Here is a 19,093-nt window from a genome sequence, read left to right as displayed (position 1 = left end):
TTTAAAATTACTGACATTAAAAAAGTTATCAGACTTGGGCATATATTCTAGTTTTCAATTGTCATCCATACTTTTCTCATTCAGATAAGATTCACACCAATAATCAAATAATGTCTACCCATTCACGTTCTTCATCCAATGGATTTCCTTGGAGTTCTTGATGCCGTACTTAATCTTGTAATATTCACCTCCAGTTATTTCACTCTCATTTTCCTAGCTCCTAGCTCCTCTTGATAGAATTACTAGATTAATTTCTACACGAATAATAATAAGATATACTTATATCTGAACTTACTATGCAAAGGACTTAGTAAAAATTCTTATATCAGAACAATGCACAATAAATAAAGCTACTTGAACTCCAAACACGGCTTCTTGAGCTTAAAACAATTTCTTGTTCAATGAGTGAAGAGCATCGTGACCCATTAAAATTAAACATCTATTTATATTTCCTTACTTCTTATGCATTTATTTATTTTTATTTTAATGAAAATAAATATAATAATAACCATAATATATGGTCAGGGTTTATTAAACAAGATTAAGCAGGAGAGGATCTAAATTCAATTTGACTTCCAAAGGGTTGATATCATCGATTGGATAATTAATTACTTTTGTAGCAAAAGGATTCAATATCAGAAGAGTAATACTTCAAGCCTACGATAGCATATGCAATATGGGACACTTCAAAGAATCTACAGTACCTATAATGAATTCTATCAAAATTACACGTTATCTACTAACAGCAGAAATAACTAATGTATCTCACTTAGTTGTTGAAGATGAAATCATCTCGTCATTATCCTTGGAATTGGGTTTGATCCCATTTTGAGGGATTAATTTATTGGTGCATAGTTATATCTGACCCTGGGAATCAAAATGAGTCAAGAATTATCCACAACAGCAAATTCCCAATCATTTAAAGTGCAACAACCACAACGACCACAGCTTTTAAAACTTACGCAATTGTCCTACGCAAATTTTAATCAAACATTCAATGAGGGGGAAAAACCTTTCCTAACAGCAATCCTCCACAACAGAGTAACTCACCCTAATTGCACTAACTGATATTTAAATCACTACTTTTACTTGCAACTCCCACAAATAACTATTATTAATCAATGCTCTCTGAAGAGAGAAAAATAATATGCTGACAATCGCAAAATGGAGAAATTAAGGATAAACTTTAAAAGGAAATAAAATATCAGATATGCTAACAACACTTCCTTTAATCCTCTCTTTACTATTGGTTGAAATTTATTAGAAACCAAATTTTAACACGTTTCATTTGTAAATCAGGAAAATCATCAAATGAGAAATGCAATTTTCAATAAATTCTAACTAATAATATATTGTTACTAGCACCCAACCAAAATTATAGACCCATTATATGTCATTCTATACTGATATAAAAACAATAGAGATAAATAGACAGAAAAATGACATACAGAAAAAGAGGGGGGTCAAAACTTTTAGTTTGGAAACCAAGGAGAGGATATGACAGAAACAAGAAAAAACAGGAAATAGGCAAAAAAAAAATAGAAAAGTAGAAAACAAAGATCACTTCGAGTTTTTTGTGCACAGCAAGGGATGAGGGATGGGCATGAACTCGTGTGCAGAAGAACAGAGGGAAGAAAAATACGGTTAGATCTTGACAGAGAGAAGCATGAACTTGGTGTGTTAAGAATGAAAACAAAGAGGTAGGCTGAAATTTCAAATTTGGGTTTCCATGAAAATGTTTTCATGGAAAGCTGTTCTCCAAATTTAAACAATAAAACTAAAATTTATATTTCTGTTTCAGAAAATGTTTTCATGCAAAGCTGTTCTCGACATTTAAACAAATAAAAAAAAATTTATATTTTTGTCGGGGGGTTGAGAGAAAGTTCTGAATTTTTATTTTAACCATATTGCATCCAACGCATACAAAATAAGACCTTCTCACCAGTCCATTTAAAAACAAAAACTAGAGAAATAGTCAAATTAAAGCATATTCAAACGAAAACATCACATCTTATGCTTGCTGTACCAAAAAGCTAGTCGATTGTTTGAGATGATAATCCATTAAGTGGTGGTAACATACAGGATAGCAGAACAAATGTGCCATCACACAGTTTGTCGATTTTGACTTGATGTTAGGATTGACAAAAAATGAGAAACTATAAAATGATAAAAGACATCAGCCTGATAATAAACATATCTTAATTATAAGAGTTGAATGGACATTAATGATTAAGGTGGAACTCCCTAATGTCAAACAGATCAATCTTAATTAATACAAAATGATTCTCAATAACCAAAACATCTCACAGAACGAAAATTAAACATAAATGGCGCACCATGCTTCTCAAAAAACTTTTCACTACGATGAAGACAAAGCATATATGATTGTGCTATAGGAAACTACCAAGAAATAAGCAATCCACTAGCTGTATAATCAAGAAAGCAGTGTGAGGCTCGTAATCCTTCATCGTTTATAGACAATGAACAACAAAAGCAGATTGACTTTGCTTGTGTCTGAGGGTTTTCCTTTGCACACTAAAGAATAATTTGGTAAAATGAAATGTGAATACATTCACCTGTGAACTACTGAGCTGAGGTAGAACTAGAACCAACATTGCCCAAACCCATCTTCTGCCCCAATAATGTAAGCTGCTCTACAAAGTCGACTCCAGTTAGAATTTCTGTTGTTCCATATATAATATGCTTGGCAGGCTGCTGATGTTGTGCAAGCTCTTGCAGACTGCAATATTCAACGTAATTACCACCACCAATCATGAACACAATTGCTTCCTTAAATGGTCCTTTCAAATGGCTGCTACTTGCTCCTGAACCAGATTTAGGGGCCCGGGGATCAAAGGAAAGGTATGAATCTGTTTCAGGATTTGGCCTACCTTCAGTCAAGGCCTCAACTGTCCTTGCCAATGCTAGCTGCCTATCGTTAGATAGAAGGTTTTTTACACCAGCAGTCACTGCACTAATTGATTGCCCATAGAGCTTCTCAGCCCAATCAACAATATTACTTCTGCTGGCAGAATTCGCTGATGCCAATGAAACATTCAACGACTTGATCTTCTTCACGTACTGAAAAGCGGCAGTATCAACCTCAGACTCTCTCAGAGCTGCTTCTACAGCCTCTACTTCAGACTGATTAATGCTTTCAGAAGAAATAAGATATATGATGGCAAACCTTAGCTTATCCATTTTTGTTCCCTTCCCCTTGAGCACACTAAGCAGGTCACCCCTTTCAATGCCACCTCTAACCAACATGTCATTCTCCTTCTTAGCATAAGAATCAAGGGACCTCTCCTTGATCTCCCCCAACAACACGGTCGCAATGTTTGTATGTTTATCAATCACCTGCTTTCTCTCAGTCAACTCAGGCAGAGAATTCACAGCATTCATCAAATGCTTCGTGTTCCCAATCAAATCCGTCCCATCAAACTCAGCACCATGAGTCCCACCAGTCCTCTTATTCACCTCATCCACATCCTTCTTATACTTATTCAACTGTGTCTCAATCTCAACCGCAACCTCTGGGAACTCCAGCGATCCATTCGCAACCCAAAACGAATCAGCGTAATCCAACTCATAAGACCTCATACCACCTTTCTCCCCCTGCACACTCATCCTATTCAGCTTCAACCCAAGCACATCATGAACAAGAGGCCGGTAGCGAAAATCATGCTGAATCGCCACCGGCAACTCAAAATTCCGGTCAAAAATACACAACACAGGGCGCTGAAACGAGCTCACAAAGTTCCCACCCTCTGTAAACAAATTATTTTTGGACAACAAATGATCCCTAATACGCTGATCCAACGCAGAAGCAACCATCTCAGCAGGGCCGCCACGCGGGCAGCGGATAACCGGCACAACAGAGAGAGTGGCCAACACGCAAAACAACCCACCAACGATCTTCTCAACAAGCTCCTCAATTTCCTTGTCTCCAGCAGAAGGGTCATTGAGTTGAACATAACAAGACTTGTGGGCCAGCGAAAAAAGGTTATCCTCTAGGGTTACAAACTCCAGATACTGATCATGGACCTTGGAGATTCGCTGAATGGAATCGGAGTTTAGGGTTCCGGAGGCGAGGTCTTCGAGGAGGGGCCGGGGGATGGAGGTGGAGAAATTGAGGTGAAGACTCTGGTAGAGTGCTTTAGACGCGTCCGAAACGATGCGTTGCACGTTGAATTGGTTAGGTTGGACGAAGTACACCGCCGGAACGTCGTGAACGGGCTTGCGATCCTTGTCGATGAGGAAGTAGAGGGTTACGCCGTGCTTGCGGAGGTCCTTGACGTGGATCAAGGGGGAGAGAATGTTCTGGCAGAACTTATCGTAGATGAGGATCTTGTACACTTCCTCGTTGGCCGTGCCGGTGGTGGCGTTGAGCGGCTGGTTGAGGTTGAGCATGCGCGCGATGCATTCTGAAATGCCAATGGATGGTTAGCGTGGCAATGGAAACGAGGGGGCTCATTGGGAATCGGAAAATGCAGAGATCGGAATTGAGAGTGATTACCTGTTTGCTTCTGACGGAGATTCAGAGACATGGCTGTGACGGCGGAGCGATGGGAATTGAGTTGCTGAAACGGTGCTGGATCTGGATTCAGATATAAATACACTATGCATTCTCTCTTCCTCTTCTTACACCTATTTCTATTCAACTCATTTTTTTATTTTTTTTTTAATTTTATTTTGCTCAACGTTAAGTAGCTATCCTAATACTACCAATGTTTTAGGAAAATGCCACGTTTATCTTTTTCTTTTTGTTGTTATTTAAAATATTGTCACAGATATTATTATTTTGTGTTCTAAGACTTCTTTGTCAATGAAATCTGGAAGTATTCTTCCAAAACTTTTACCGACATTATTTTAGTAATACTTTTCCGTTACAAATTAGTTGACGTTTTAGCAATTTGAAAAACAAATCATATTAATCGTAATTTTAAGTTTCTTTGTTAAAAATTATAATTAAGAAAAGAAAATATATTTTATTCAGTTTTTATTTGAATTATTATAAATATATGTTGATGGATTATTTTCATTTATCACATAATAAAAAGTTTAAAGGTTAAACCTTTTCGAAACTCCCTATGTGAGATTTTCCCGGTTAGATCATCGTCTTATTAGTTTCGTTAATTTAGTCTTTAAAATGAAAAATTGACTCAATTGGGTCTCTGTCTTTAAATTGGTTTAAGGGGTTAAGTTTTTGATGAGTTGGGATGTTGATATGGTCAGTTTTTGCCACATCACTCCTCTCACGTCAACGTCATCTTCTCCAGCAGAAATCCTAATTTCCCTCAACAAATAAAGAGAACCGAGATTCATGGTCGTGATTCACGCCATCCTCGGACCGCCACAGCGCCTCCATCTCCTTCCACCATTGTTTCCTAATCGCGAGCGGTGCTGCGACACTACTTCATCTCCATCAACGGAGAACCCTAAATCGTGTTAAACCTAGTCATGCAAAACCCAGAATCGCGAACTCCTTGCGCCGCCGCGAGACCACCTGTGAGAGCTCCAGTGCCTTCGTTTCTTCTTCCTCGAACAATTGCGAGAACCAGCGCATCCTTCATCTCTACAAGTCTCTTTTTTCACAAATTCATCAACCTACAAATCCAGAGAAATCACAAAACACAGAAACAGAAACTCATTGCGAGTTCATCTCTCTCGTGCAAATAGAAACATGAGAAAACCTCCAATCTTGAAGGAGAGGCCCTAGGAGACATTGGACTCCGCTCCAATCTCGAACTCTATGAATCCGTGATTTGTTGCGTCTTTAATCTCGAACCCAATTTGATTTCTAATTTGGTGATGAACCATGAGCATCAATCGCTAAAGTTGAAGATCATGAAGGGAGGTTGAAGATGATGAACCCTAATTTGGGTTTCAATTATCATAAACTTTATTTTTTTTATTTTTTAATTATACATTCCACGTAACCTCTTTAAATGTGCCACGTATAAAAGACTTACCATGTCAACGTGCCAGGTCATCAAAAATATAACCCCGTTACACCAATTTAACGGTAGGAGTCCAATTGAGTCAATTTTTCATTTTTAAGGACTAAATTGGCGAAACCAATAAAAGATGGATCTAACTGGAAAAAACCACGTAAATAGGGACTTCTGAAGGAGTTTAACCTAATAAAAAAATAAGATAACATTTCATGTGAGAATGCAGATATAACACTAGCATAACAAACTGATTATATTTCCTCTCATCTTACATTTTTATTTTCTGAAATGAAATCATAACTTTTATGAACTATGGTAATTAAACGGATATTATCACTATGCCTCAAATTGTATTGTTATTAATAGAAGAAATACCCAATTTGAAATACATAATAGATATTTGACCTTTTAATAAGATACGAAAATGATGATAAGTGGTTCTCCGAGCATGAGAGTGAATAGGTACTTTCTTTTACCTTAAGTGTATTAGAAGGATTGTTCGGGTATTAAGTCTTTTTTGTGTGAGGGTGAAGGTGTGATCTTTGTTCTTGTGTAGTAAGATTACATGTTCTTTAGCTAAATTGCGGGACTACCTGAGCAGATCTGTAGAGGAGGCTACAAACGTTCTGTAGGGAAGGCTATAGGTGGGCTATAGGAGTTGCTATAGTCGATGAGGTAAGGTACAGAAGTGAGACAGACTCTTTCCACTATGGTGTTTATGGTACGGTGATGCTTGTGGTGTTGTTCATAATTGGAATAATCATGATGGTGGTGTATCTATGATGGTAATCATGGTATTTGAGATGCTCCATGTGATGTTATGTGATAGCGGTGTTACTATAATAGTTATAGTAAGTAGTTAGTATAGGTGATAATGAGTGGATAAACCAAGGGTCTATGTGTAAGATGTTAATGATGACGTCGAGGGTTAGAGATCCAAGATCAGGGATCGAGGATCGAGTAATTCGTTGTGATTGAATTGTTATGTTAGATGTTTAGGAATCTTATTGATATCACTACTATATATGGGGTGTTTGATTATTGTTGATATAATCAATATGTTTATATTTTGTTATTATGATTGTTTTATTGGTAGCTTACCCCATACATATTTGTGTTTGTGTGTTGTGAATGATATTATTGGCGATGATAGTATATTATAAGATGTGAGCAGATAATGTTACAGATGGTGCTGAAGCATGATAGCTTCAAGAGATGACGGGAGGCAGACTTGGAATTTTTATTTAAAATCATAATGTTTGAGTTTTAAAGATAATGTATTTGGATTTATTTTATTTCTTTCGTTATTTTCATTGGACAAGAGTTTTTGAACTATTTTGTTTTGAACAAGTTATGCACGTTAAATGTTGAGGTTTTTGAAAATACGTTTTTGCGCTATGTTAAAGTTTGAAATTTACCGGTATTTTTGAATAACCCGTGGCACCCTAAAATTTGAGGCGTTACATCAAGTACTTCCCAACACTCACTCATGCTTAACTCTCAACCACAAGTCAAACTTGACCCTCAACATAACCACTAACCTCAACCTCTAATTATCATCATGTTCCACAACTCCTCAGGCTTGGTCTACGTCCATTCTTCATCACATTCATCATTTTTCACAAAAATGCACTGTGACAATCGATTATTACTTAAGATAATCAATTATTACTTAAGATAATCGATTATCTCAGTAAAATTTACCTAATAACATCACGTAAGAAGGGATAATCGATTATCATCTCAGATAATCAATTATCATCTCAGATAATCGATTATCATCTCAGATAATCAATTATCATCTCAGATAATCGATTATCATCTCAGATAATCGATTATTCCCATAATTATACTCAACATCGACACCCAAATAATTGATTATAACTAATGATAATCGATTATTGTCGAATTCAAACACATCCTAGACATGATTTAAGCATTCAAGCATACACACATCAACCCTAGATCTGAAAACGTATTTAACACATCATACATTCATTCAAGCATCACATACCCATGTAAACATACTCAAACAACGATTATCAATCAAAATAATCAAGAACACATTTAACATACAACCACAAACAAACAAAGGTAAGTTTCTCCATACCTTGGCCAATATTAGGACTTTATCTAGACCCCAAAAACACCACAAATCCTCTCTTGCACTTAGGTTTTCTGTAGTTCTTCATCTTTTCTCCTAGAAAACGTCTCTTCTTTCCTTTATCATTCTAAATTTCATTTTTTATTTTAGGGTAGCAATATGCAGACCCCTTTTTACTCCTCTCCTTTTTATCTTCTATTCTATGTTTATCTATTTGGTTTTAGTAAAATCTCTCAGTTTATCTCTAAGACTACTGAGATTTCCTCTATTATTCTCTCTTAATTACTTTTTCAAATATCAACAACCACTAAATCTTTCTAAAATCCACTTAATCTTTTAATTTCATATTTAGTTTTATTCTTTTACTTTCTTCACCCCCTTATATTAATTTCTACACCAATTAATAAAGGCATAAACAGATCATTTTACCCTTAGGCTTAAAATTCAATTAAAACAAAAGTTTTACTTAACTCTTTTTTTTATAATTGAACCCACACATATTCAATCCTAAACCACTCTTCTATCAACAAGCCCATACATCACATTGGTAGTATCACACACACACAAATCATTAAAATGACAACATATCAATTATGTGTTCCACTTAATCAACAATAACATTAATTAATAACCAACCATAGCAATTATAATCATAAAAAGAAACATATAAGCATTACACACCAATTACCAACAATAATTCTCAAGTCTCATAACCACTTTCTTTCCTAACTACTACAATTTCCTTGGATCTTATAAATAGGATTAAGACCAACTGAAGAAAAAACACAAGAAACATTAGGAAAACATAAACAAAAAGCCAAACTAGGTGAACACGTAGGATCTTAGGAAATAGAAAAATAACCAAGTCAAAACTTCCAGACACAATGCTAAACGACTATCAAGTCAAAAACGTCTCAGAGAGTTGAAGCTAAAAGCGTAAAGCTTATCATACATAAAGGGTATTCAGTTTAGATATCGAAAAAACAAAAAAAAAATGTCAAGATGATGTCCTTAACAAAACACACCAAAAGACTAAAACTTAAGACATTACAGAAAACACAAACAAGTTAAACATTGTATATAAAGGTAAAATAACAAGAAGTGTTTACTCTGTCTAAATGATACCATGAGCTAAAACATTATTTCGTCAAACGATGAAGTCTTTAATCAAACGCTACCTCAATGGTAGGAAATCAAAAAGCACTTTGTTGTTCTCAACAAGCATTAAATGACATTAAATGTTCAACGTTAAAAAACAACTGATAATGGACGAGTAGTCTACACAAATCAGTAGTAGGTGTCAGTAACAAGACAAACATTCATGGAATGTTTATATCTTAGGAAATCGTAACACAATACCTACGCTTAAACAAAACATGAAGGCATTAGGTAAAACACGAATCAGGAAGAAGTCTCTTACAGGCTAAACGATATTAGTCAAACACACAAACAAAACAATGGAAAACTTAGAATCATGTACCAATGATTAAATTGTTTGAAAACACCAAAACAAACATGAAATAGGGCATACTTGCTATACAAACTTTTGTTTTATCCTATGTAAAACAATTGCTACAAACGATCAAATACCTATGTTAGAATTAATAAGCTTTGTTTCTCAACACCAAGAGAGGGGTGAATTGGTGTTTTATAAAAATGTTCACTTTTGAAATCTTTTTCGCAAATGATGTTGTTCTTGAAAGCTTTCTTGTGTCGTAAGCAATGTGCGTGTAATATAACCGTATGTGTAATCAATTAATGACAGTGTATAATCGATTATGTAAAGAGATAGGGAGAAGAAAATCCAACTCAGTTTTTATACTGGTTCGGCCTCAATGCCTACATCCAATGTCCTTTCAATCAACCTGAGATTGAAAGTCAATTGCACTATAAAGATATGAGTTTTTACACCAAGGCTTTACAACGACCAATCTGTCAAAATGTAAACCACCTATCTAACTCATTAATCTAATATAGCTAATAACAAGACCCTGCAGCAATAACAATCCTCTCTTGTAGTCACCCCTTTGAGACACCTCTCAAAGTACAAAGAACTTCCCGCTCTTCTTCCTAGCCGCACGCGCAGGGAACCGCAAATTAAAAATTGTGAATCTTCTTCTCTTGATCAAACAAAAAGCATCTCAGTTGTGCAGAACGATCAGTCTCTTCAATATAGTAGTCTACTTCACAAGAATTCTTCAAGATCTTTTAATCTTTCATGTTCTTGATTCTTGGAGCTTCTAAGTAATCTGTAAGCTTTTTAAACTCAATAACAATCAGATATGAAAATGTTAGAATCAATCCTTCTTACATAAAACAATCAATGCACCAATATATAGTTTAAGTCAATCCTGATGCAATTAAATCGATTAGCCAACTTACGTAATCGGTTACATTAAACAGTTGTAACAGAATTAAAACCAATTTGCCTCCTTATTTGAATACGCAATTAATACAATCGATTTCCATTAAATGCTGGTCAAATATATTTAAAAATATGACCGTTATAGCAGTTATGACCACATGAAATCAGTTTTCAAATCTTAACAGACTTAATTGAATACATAATCCACATAATCGATTAAGCTTTAACGCTTCAAAGATTTTTGAAAACCTTTCTTTCCAAAACACATCACAGCACATTTTGCAAAAGATATATGCAAACACACGAGTTTTAATCGATTCACCAACTAATGTAATCGATTCAAAACTAGTTGTTTTGCCACAGTTTAAAACTGAAGTTGTCTGATGACCTTAATTGATTATCATTCCACTGTAATCGATTTAGTCATGCAGATATGTTTTCGTGCTTGTGGTTTTCATATCACCAAAACATGTATTGCGCATGCACAGATATAATCCCTTCATAAACACAATAGTATGCATCAATCAATATAATATGTTCAACAAATGTGACAAACACAATACGTGCATATTACACAATAAGCATTCAACATATATATCACACAGTACTTACACATGTGTTCTTAATAACAATCTGTTGTCATCATCAAAAATCAACATCACAGGGATTGGGTTTAGCTAACACTGTGCTCCCCTTATCAACAATCTACTATCAAACTTTTGATTAATTTATCAAAAGTTGTGTCAAATGAGAAGTCAAATATGCTTTTGATAAAAGCTCAGAAAAGCATTACTACTCTAGCAAAGGACTCCATCCTATGACAGTCATCCATACCAATAGCCAGAAAAGAACAGATCTCAATACAAGCTTTTTTTCAATGGTCATTATATTAAATTTTGGGAAAAGCTTCATCCCAACGTTTATATCGTCAAGGTGTATATATAGAAGACAAGAAGAAGAAGAAGAAAATGATGATGAGGAAGATAAGCTAAGCAAGAAGATATACCATCATCATTTGAGCAAGGAAATCTCTTGAAGCTACTAAAAGCAAAACTCCTCTAACCAAGGAAATAGTAGAAGAGAAAAGCTCAAGAAAAGAAAGATTCTCCCAAGCCTCATTGTTATATCCACTCATCTTATGAGCGAAGAGAAGAAAGAAAAAGAAAAGAGAAAAGTTTAAGCAATACTTTTGAGCTTCATCGTATTATTTGCTTACTTTTGTAAGATGAGAGAAAAAAGTAAGGAGAGAAACACATGTTAGTGTTTAGACTGCTTTGTGTTGTAATTAAATCCTTTTTTGCGAGAGTAATAGTCTAAATGACTTATAAGCAATCATTGACTGAAATTCTAGAGAGAATCAAAACACTTACAACTTGACTTAGAGAGTTAAGGAAATCAAGGCAAGGTTGCTTAGTACTAGGAGTGGTGTGAATACTTCTTCAAGTTTAGGGTAACAGATGGTTATTCACTGACTGTGGAGACCAAGAGTGGTGAGAATACTCAACCAGTCTAGGGTAACATGTGGTTATTCGTTGACTGTAGAGACTAGGAGTAGTGAGAATACTCAACCAGTCTAGGGTAACAAGAGGTTATTTTCTGATTGAAGACTAGGAGTGGTACAAATATTCAACCAGTCAAAGGTAATTAACAACTACTTGTTGACTAGAAAATCAGAAGTGGTGCGAATACTCAATTGGTCTAGGATAATTGAAGTTTATTCCTTGATCAGGGATACCAGGAGTAGTGAAGAATACTTCACAACTAGGAGTGGGTGAAACTCAACTTGACGATGTATCACAATGATACTAGAACCATCTACGAAAACCAAGAGTAGGTAAAGCTCAACTAGACTATGTATCACAATGATACTATAATCGTCTAGGGATACCAAGAGTGGTGAATAATACTACGTAATCAGAAGTGAGTCAAACTCAACTAGTCAAAAGTAACGATGGTTACTCAATAGGACTAGGAACACCAGGAGTGGTTTAAAACACTCAATTGTACTTCATTGAATATCTAATAGAACCCTTTAAGTTAACTTAGAGGAGAACTGAATGTAACCTTAACAAGTGAACCAGTATAAAATTTTGTGTGTGTTGTAGTCCTCTATGTAAACGATTAGGTGTTGATGAAAGCAATTTCCTTAAGAGCTCAAGTTAGCCTTAAGCTATCAACTACCTTTTACATCTTCAACAACTTACTGCTTATATATCTTTGGAGAAAGTTAAGTTAGTCCTTTAAACGATCTTTGTGGAATAGAGTTTATAGACAAAGTATGACTAACTCACAAGTGCTACCTACATCATGATCAAATCATCAGAGTCGCGAAAAGATCTAGAAAATACTATTCAACCCTCCTTCTAGTGTTTTTCCGCACCTTCCGCTTTGTTGTTTTCCTCTTTTAAAAACTATTATTAAAGTTTCCTATGTCACCATTTGAAAGAAATCTTATTTGCTTATCATATATACCTAACGTCTAAACATTGTACACGTCTGCATACTCCCATTACAAGTCATTAGACGTTGTCTTGCAAAAATATTTTGAAAATACTATTCACCCTTGTCTAGTGTTTTCTTGTGTACTTCAAAAAATAAAATGAAGGATTTCAAACCAAGTTGAAAGTAGTCAAACCTAAAGGGGAAAAAATTAAAAATTTAATGCATAAGAGAGGACATTAGAAATTTAGGAATATTATAGAGGAAATACATTAAGGGATGTGAAAAGAAAGCATTTAATAGAAATCCAAAATTTGATTATCCAACTTACTAATATCTTATGGTTTAAGGGAAGAAAATAAAAACATGTAACCATGACCTTTTCTATGATAATATGCAATCGTTACAAATTTAAATTACAAAAAAATATAACTTAGAGCTACTTATTAGGATTATAATATCCAATACATGTTACTAAAAATAATCTTGTGTAACCTAGTCCGCCACATGCTTGAATCAATTTTTATTCCATTATTAATAATAGAGAACTAGAAACACAAAGACACATAACACTAACAAAATAAAATCCAAAAGGAACTAAATCTAAAATATAAATTACGGTATCTCAATTGTGAATGTTTAAGAGTTATATCTTATAAATGATTCTATTTGAAAGATATGCATTAAAACTTGTTAGAAAGCTAAGGATCAAGTTTCATATTGAATAAAATGAGTTAGGTCCACCAACATGTTAGATAAAGAATGAGGTTGACTCAGTATTTTAACCTACTTATGTCTACCACACAAACCTTGTGTTTGTGTGGGCTAATGATAGGGTAATTAAACTCACAACTAAAGAATCCAATATATTTTAAACCCTACGGGAGTTAGTATTTTTATTTATTTATTTTGTTACTTATTCCCTTACTTCATTCCTGAATCCTTAAGTCAATTCTTAGATTCTTAACAGGTATAGGAATTGTCTCTTATTTAAAAATGTGCAAGTAATTATTTTTACTTTTATTTAGAAGTATGAACTTTTTGAGGGTAATAATCCTTTTAACTTATCCTAATTTTATTTTATTGTTTTTATTTTAAATTCATTTATTGTCATTGTTCAAAAGGTATACAAATGATGATGGAAAAGATTATAATTAAAAAAAAGTGGAAGATGAAAGTTCTTCAAAGCTACATCCAATGTTATTAAAATTGAAAAATAACAATGATACTTATGAAGTCAATGCAAGATTATAGTTAATCACTGTAGTTTTTTAGTAGCTTAAATGATAATCTCTTTTTATGTTTTCTTTTTATGAAAGAGTTAACTTTGACTTTTTACATAGTTCTTAATCTTATGTTTATTTAACTTATTTGGATTTTATTTTCAATTGTACACTTATGTAGTGCAACAAATATGTGAAATATTAAAACAAGATCATTGTAGCATATTACGTGAAACCTATACTCTTTTGGTTAGTTTATTCGAATTTTGTAAAGGTCTTTTGAAAACTCAGAAAGTTTTCTTTGATTCGAGTCAAGTGCATTAGCTATTTTCCCTTTAGGAATCTTGTCTCAAGCTATTGATTTTAACTTTGGCCCTCCCTGAAAAGGAAAATCTGAAAGCTTCCCTATTTTTTCTACCTCTCTTGTTCAACAATGGGATTCTTTCTTCTGGTTTTCCACATCATTGCTCCACGTAAAATGTCCTAAGTCTACCACATATTTTAATTACACCACATTAGTATGCCATGTTAGTTGACATTTAATATCATTTATCCAATTTAACGGTAGGGTTCCAATTGTATTAATTTTTCACAATTTGGGACCAAATTGAGACAAAAAATAACCCAGAAACACATTTGATAAAAGTCATAAAAAATAAGGACCAATTGTATGATTAAACCTTCTTTTAATTAATAATTTTAAGCTTATTTTAGTGATAATATAGATAAGAGTAGTGTTTCTTAAATTTTCTTAGTTTCATTAGTCCTAGTCTAGTCTTAGTTTTATCTTAGTCTTACCTAGAGTAATTTAGTTAGCTTGTGAGTAATGGGCTAGTCTAGTAATTAAATCTTAAAAAATAAACTTTAGAACTCTTGTTTTTAGTTTGTCTTAGATTTGGAATTAATAATTTCATTTTCTATTTTTGGTTAGGATTTTATTCAGCCTTTATATTCCTTTTACTCGTCCATGTATGGATTTCATTTCCTAGTATTAAAGTAACATTTACTTTAATACAATTAGAAGCACATTATTTTAGGTCACTTATAACTAAAACAACAATTATGTTTTCTCATAATTCATGAATAGTTTGGTGTGTTTAGATGTTGTTATTGACAAATATAATACACGAGAGGGAACCAACTGTGACATGTTTTGGTGCCTTGAGGAAGCTTGGAGAAGAAGTTTAACTTGTTGCCATGAGTGATTAGACAAACCAGTAAAAAATTGACCAAGTATATTTTTATTTCTTTAAATTTTTTTATTGCATGATATAATTGCTTCAAGTAAATAAAGAAAAAGAAGAAAAACAAAAATCTAAACTTGAAAAATTATTTTATGCATTACTTAATTTATCTTCATATAATTTGATATTAGTTCTACATACCGTGTGAGCAAAAAAAACTACAAAATTTTTAAAGCATAATTCAATAATATCTTCTTTAAGAATTATTTTTCTACCTCTTGAAGGAATTGTAAAATATTCCAAAGGATTCAAAAGTCAAAGGTTTCTATGGCCCTTTTGAAAACTCACCAACCACTCTTAGGCCAAACCTTTTGTAGAAGATAAAAGCTTTTTTTTTAAAGATGACAGTATAGCCCTTAAGGAGAAGCATAAATTGAAAAAGAATATGAAGTTACATGCTCCAAAGGTGCATGTAAAGATAAAGGCTAACGCATAATCTAAAATTGAAGTAGACATTATTTGATATGATCTTGAGGAGTATTTTGAATTTTGTTTGTAATTTTTATCTTGTAATTAAATATAGGAAATAATGATTCATATAATATGAATTAAGTAATATTAATGGATATTAAAGAGTAGCTATTGAGAATTAATGAGAATTCAAAAGGTTTTGCCTAATTCATCCTATAAAAGGATGCACTTTGTAATATAATGAGATACATATGAATTTGATATAAATTTGTATTTTCTATTTATGAGAGTTTTATGGAGTTTTACGTTATAAGTACTTCAATTTTGATCATATCAAGGTAACTTCTGGTAATCAATTCCATGACTTATCACTCACCTTCCCATTTTTTTTTTATTGTGGTGTTAATATCCTTTCCAAAATTGAAAATCAGAAGGAGTCCCTTGGTTTCTCATTTGTTAGTATCAGAGCTTCGACTTTTTATATTCACTGAGTTTTTTTCATATATAATCTTTTAATTTTTTATTATTATTTTGGACTTATGTCAAGTAGTGATTCTAAAAGTGCCCTTCAACTCAATGTCTATCACAAATTGTTGGTTGATGAGTTTGTTTCACAAATGGAGAAGAAATTAAAATAAAATTTTGAGAAAAGAAAAATAAAAGAAAAGAAAGAGATAAGGTATAGATGTAAAGAGAATTTTTTTGATGGATATTGCAAAGGACATGTTCATACTATGTTGATGGAGAAAGAGATGGAGAAAAAGGAAATTAATGCAGAAAAAGAAATACAAGAGAAGGTGTTGAGAGGATGAGAAAATCAAAATGAGTTAAGAGAAAAAGAAAATAACGAGGAGGAGTTTAGAGAAAAATGAAAATAAAGAGGACGAGTATGGAGAAAAAGATATTTTAGAAAAAGATATAGAAGGAAAGTGAAAAAAGAAATAAGTGGGAAAAAAGTGACCAACAAAGAAGGGAAAAATGATAACAAAGATAATGTCTTTTATGAATATACAAATATTGTTATTTTGTCCACTAAAACACGTGGGTAAATTTTTGTCTAAGATGTCTCAACAACAACACATCATTTGGTATTAATCAATAAAAGGTAAATATTTGATTTGGGTATTATCTTTCTCTTGGAAGAAGAGTACTCATGACATGCGAATATTAATACCAAATATTTTGTCCACTAAAAAACATGGGTAAATATTTTTATGAGATGTCTCAACAACAACACATCATTTGGTATTAATCAATAAAAGGCAAATATTTGATCTGGGTATTATCTTTCTATTGGAAGAAGAGTACTACATTCGAAGATGAATGTACTAAAAGAAGGAGATAATCATATGATCTTGAGGAGCCTTTTGAGTTTTCTTTGTAATTTTTATCTTTAACTAAATATAGGAGGTAATGATTCGTATTATAGGAATTATGTAATATTAGTGTCTATCAAAGAGTATTTATTGAGAATTAATGCGAAATTAAAAGGGTCTTTCCTAATTCATCCTATAAAAGGATACACTTTGTATTATAATGAGATAAATATGAATTTGATAAAAAATTGTGAATTCCGTTTGGTAGTTATGTGGAGTTCTGCATTATAAGATTCCTAATTTTAATCTTATCAAGGTAATCTATGACGATCAACCACATGACTTATAGCTCATCTTCTCATCTTTCTTGAGTGTGGCATTAACATCTCCAAATAATGGTTTTCCCCTTAAATGTAGTATAGGGCCAACCAAGAATCAATCCAATGATACAACAACCAATTAACTAGTTATAGTGTGTGTGATGTTATTTAATTAGAGAAAACAATTAATTATAATCTATCTAAACTTATTTAGCATATATATATCCCTAAACCTAAAATAATGTAGAAAGATTATATACAAACAGTTTGATGAAATTCTTAAAACAAAACATAATTCAACCTAAGTATTTTAGTGAATGCAAGAAGGAATTATGCTATGATGAGCCTACAAAACCTCTAACAAAATAAATGCAACTAGAATTTATGTTTGAACACAACCAAACTTGATTATAATTCCTAACCTGAACTCAAATGCATAAAATCTCAAAAATAAGCCATGAGATGAACTCTATCATGAATTTGATGCAACACAGATGCGTACATGCACAATTATACGATGGATATGATTCGAAATACTTCTATATGGTTAATATCGACACCAAAATCATTAATTTGGCTTAAAATTGTGAAATGTAAAAATCCCTAACTGTGAACCCTAATTAACGAGCTTAACAAACACAATGCAAACTCTGAAATTAATATGTCAAACTTGCTCAAAATGAATCCTGAAAGTTAATTCAAGCATACAAGCATGGTAACAACACATTCCCAGAACTAAAACACACAATTAAACACAAAATTTCACAATCACAAATAAAATAGTACAATGATGGTGGCAATTTATCAATTAGCTTTCAACTTCACCCAAAACTTAAAATTCAATCCTACCTTTGTTATTCAAGAGTCTATTTGCACATCTTGAATGCACAAATTGGCCATTGTGTGCTTACAAAGTCATAAAATTATGCACATAACATGACTTAGCATATTACAAAAGAAATGATGAAATCAATATCAAAATGAAGGAAAAATCTTAGTGATAAGAGAAAATGAATAAAAAAACACGATGAACAAGTGAAATGAAACTATTTGGTGAAATTGAATAGAAAACATGAATAAGATGGACAAAATAATGAAAAGATTACAACAAGTACTGAGTTCATGACCTAAGTATTAACTATGTAGTTCATAGTTCAAAAATTCTACAAATGGAAACTACAAACAAAAATAAAACCTAAAGATTAACTCCTCTAGCTAGATGTGTAGACCAATAGTCATTGAATCTTCAATAACAACTCCTAAATAATGGTTGACAGAGGAAGAATTGTTATGAATTGTGTGTGCTCCTAAGCTATTCAAGTTCCTTGAATTCTTTCTTGTGCAATCTTCAACTCTCATCAACCATCTAGAACTGCCCACTCTATTATTGATTTCACTATTTATAGTTGGCTACCTATAAACTGGTTTAACCTGCAATTACAGGTAAAGAAAACTTCCTACAATAGGTACACCTCAATGTAAATTCCTCGATTCAATGCATTTTCTTGGTTTGGTTCAATAAGTGGAAAGTTATGCAAGTACATTTGATTTCATTTATTGGTTATGATAGGTTGCTCCAACTTCTCAACTTGTTTATTGTAATCCTTGACTTCAACATGTAGGTCACAAGAGCTAGGTTCAACCATTTTGAAGTCATGTGATAGCAATTTCAGCTTACAACCTTCTTCACTTAAAAGTAGGTTAATACAAATTTAGT

General features: G+C 32.9%; 1 protein-coding gene across 2 annotated transcripts; it reads right to left on the bottom strand.

Annotated features, from left to right (window-relative positions):
• Nucleotides 1-583: 583 nt before the first annotated feature.
• Nucleotides 584-4,676, bottom strand: LOC108321028 (SEC1 family transport protein SLY1). 2 transcript variants are annotated; one of them, XM_017552655.2, is made up of 3 exons: nt 4,517-4,676; nt 2,577-4,424; nt 584-867 (listed from the first exon to the last, which is right to left on the bottom strand). In XM_017552655.2, the coding sequence occupies exons 1-2, from the start codon at nt 4,545-4,547 to the stop codon at nt 2,584-2,586; spliced, it is 1,872 nt and encodes a 623-aa protein (XP_017408144.1). In that variant the 5' UTR covers nt 4,548-4,676; the 3' UTR covers nt 584-867; nt 2,577-2,583. The 2 variants fall into 2 exon arrangements, with proteins under 2 accessions (XP_017408144.1, XP_017408143.1); XM_017552654.2 differs by lacking the exon at nt 584-867 and having other exon boundaries at nt 2,246-4,424.
• Nucleotides 4,677-19,093: the final 14,417 nt, after the last annotated feature.

Source organism: Vigna angularis, chromosome 1 (assembly GCF_016808095.1).
Source record: "Vigna angularis cultivar LongXiaoDou No.4 chromosome 1, ASM1680809v1, whole genome shotgun sequence".
Taxonomy (NCBI): domain Eukaryota; kingdom Viridiplantae; phylum Streptophyta; class Magnoliopsida; order Fabales; family Fabaceae; genus Vigna; species Vigna angularis.
Note: the sequence above shows the minus strand (reverse complement) of the source record. Positions and strands in the feature narration are given on the sequence as shown.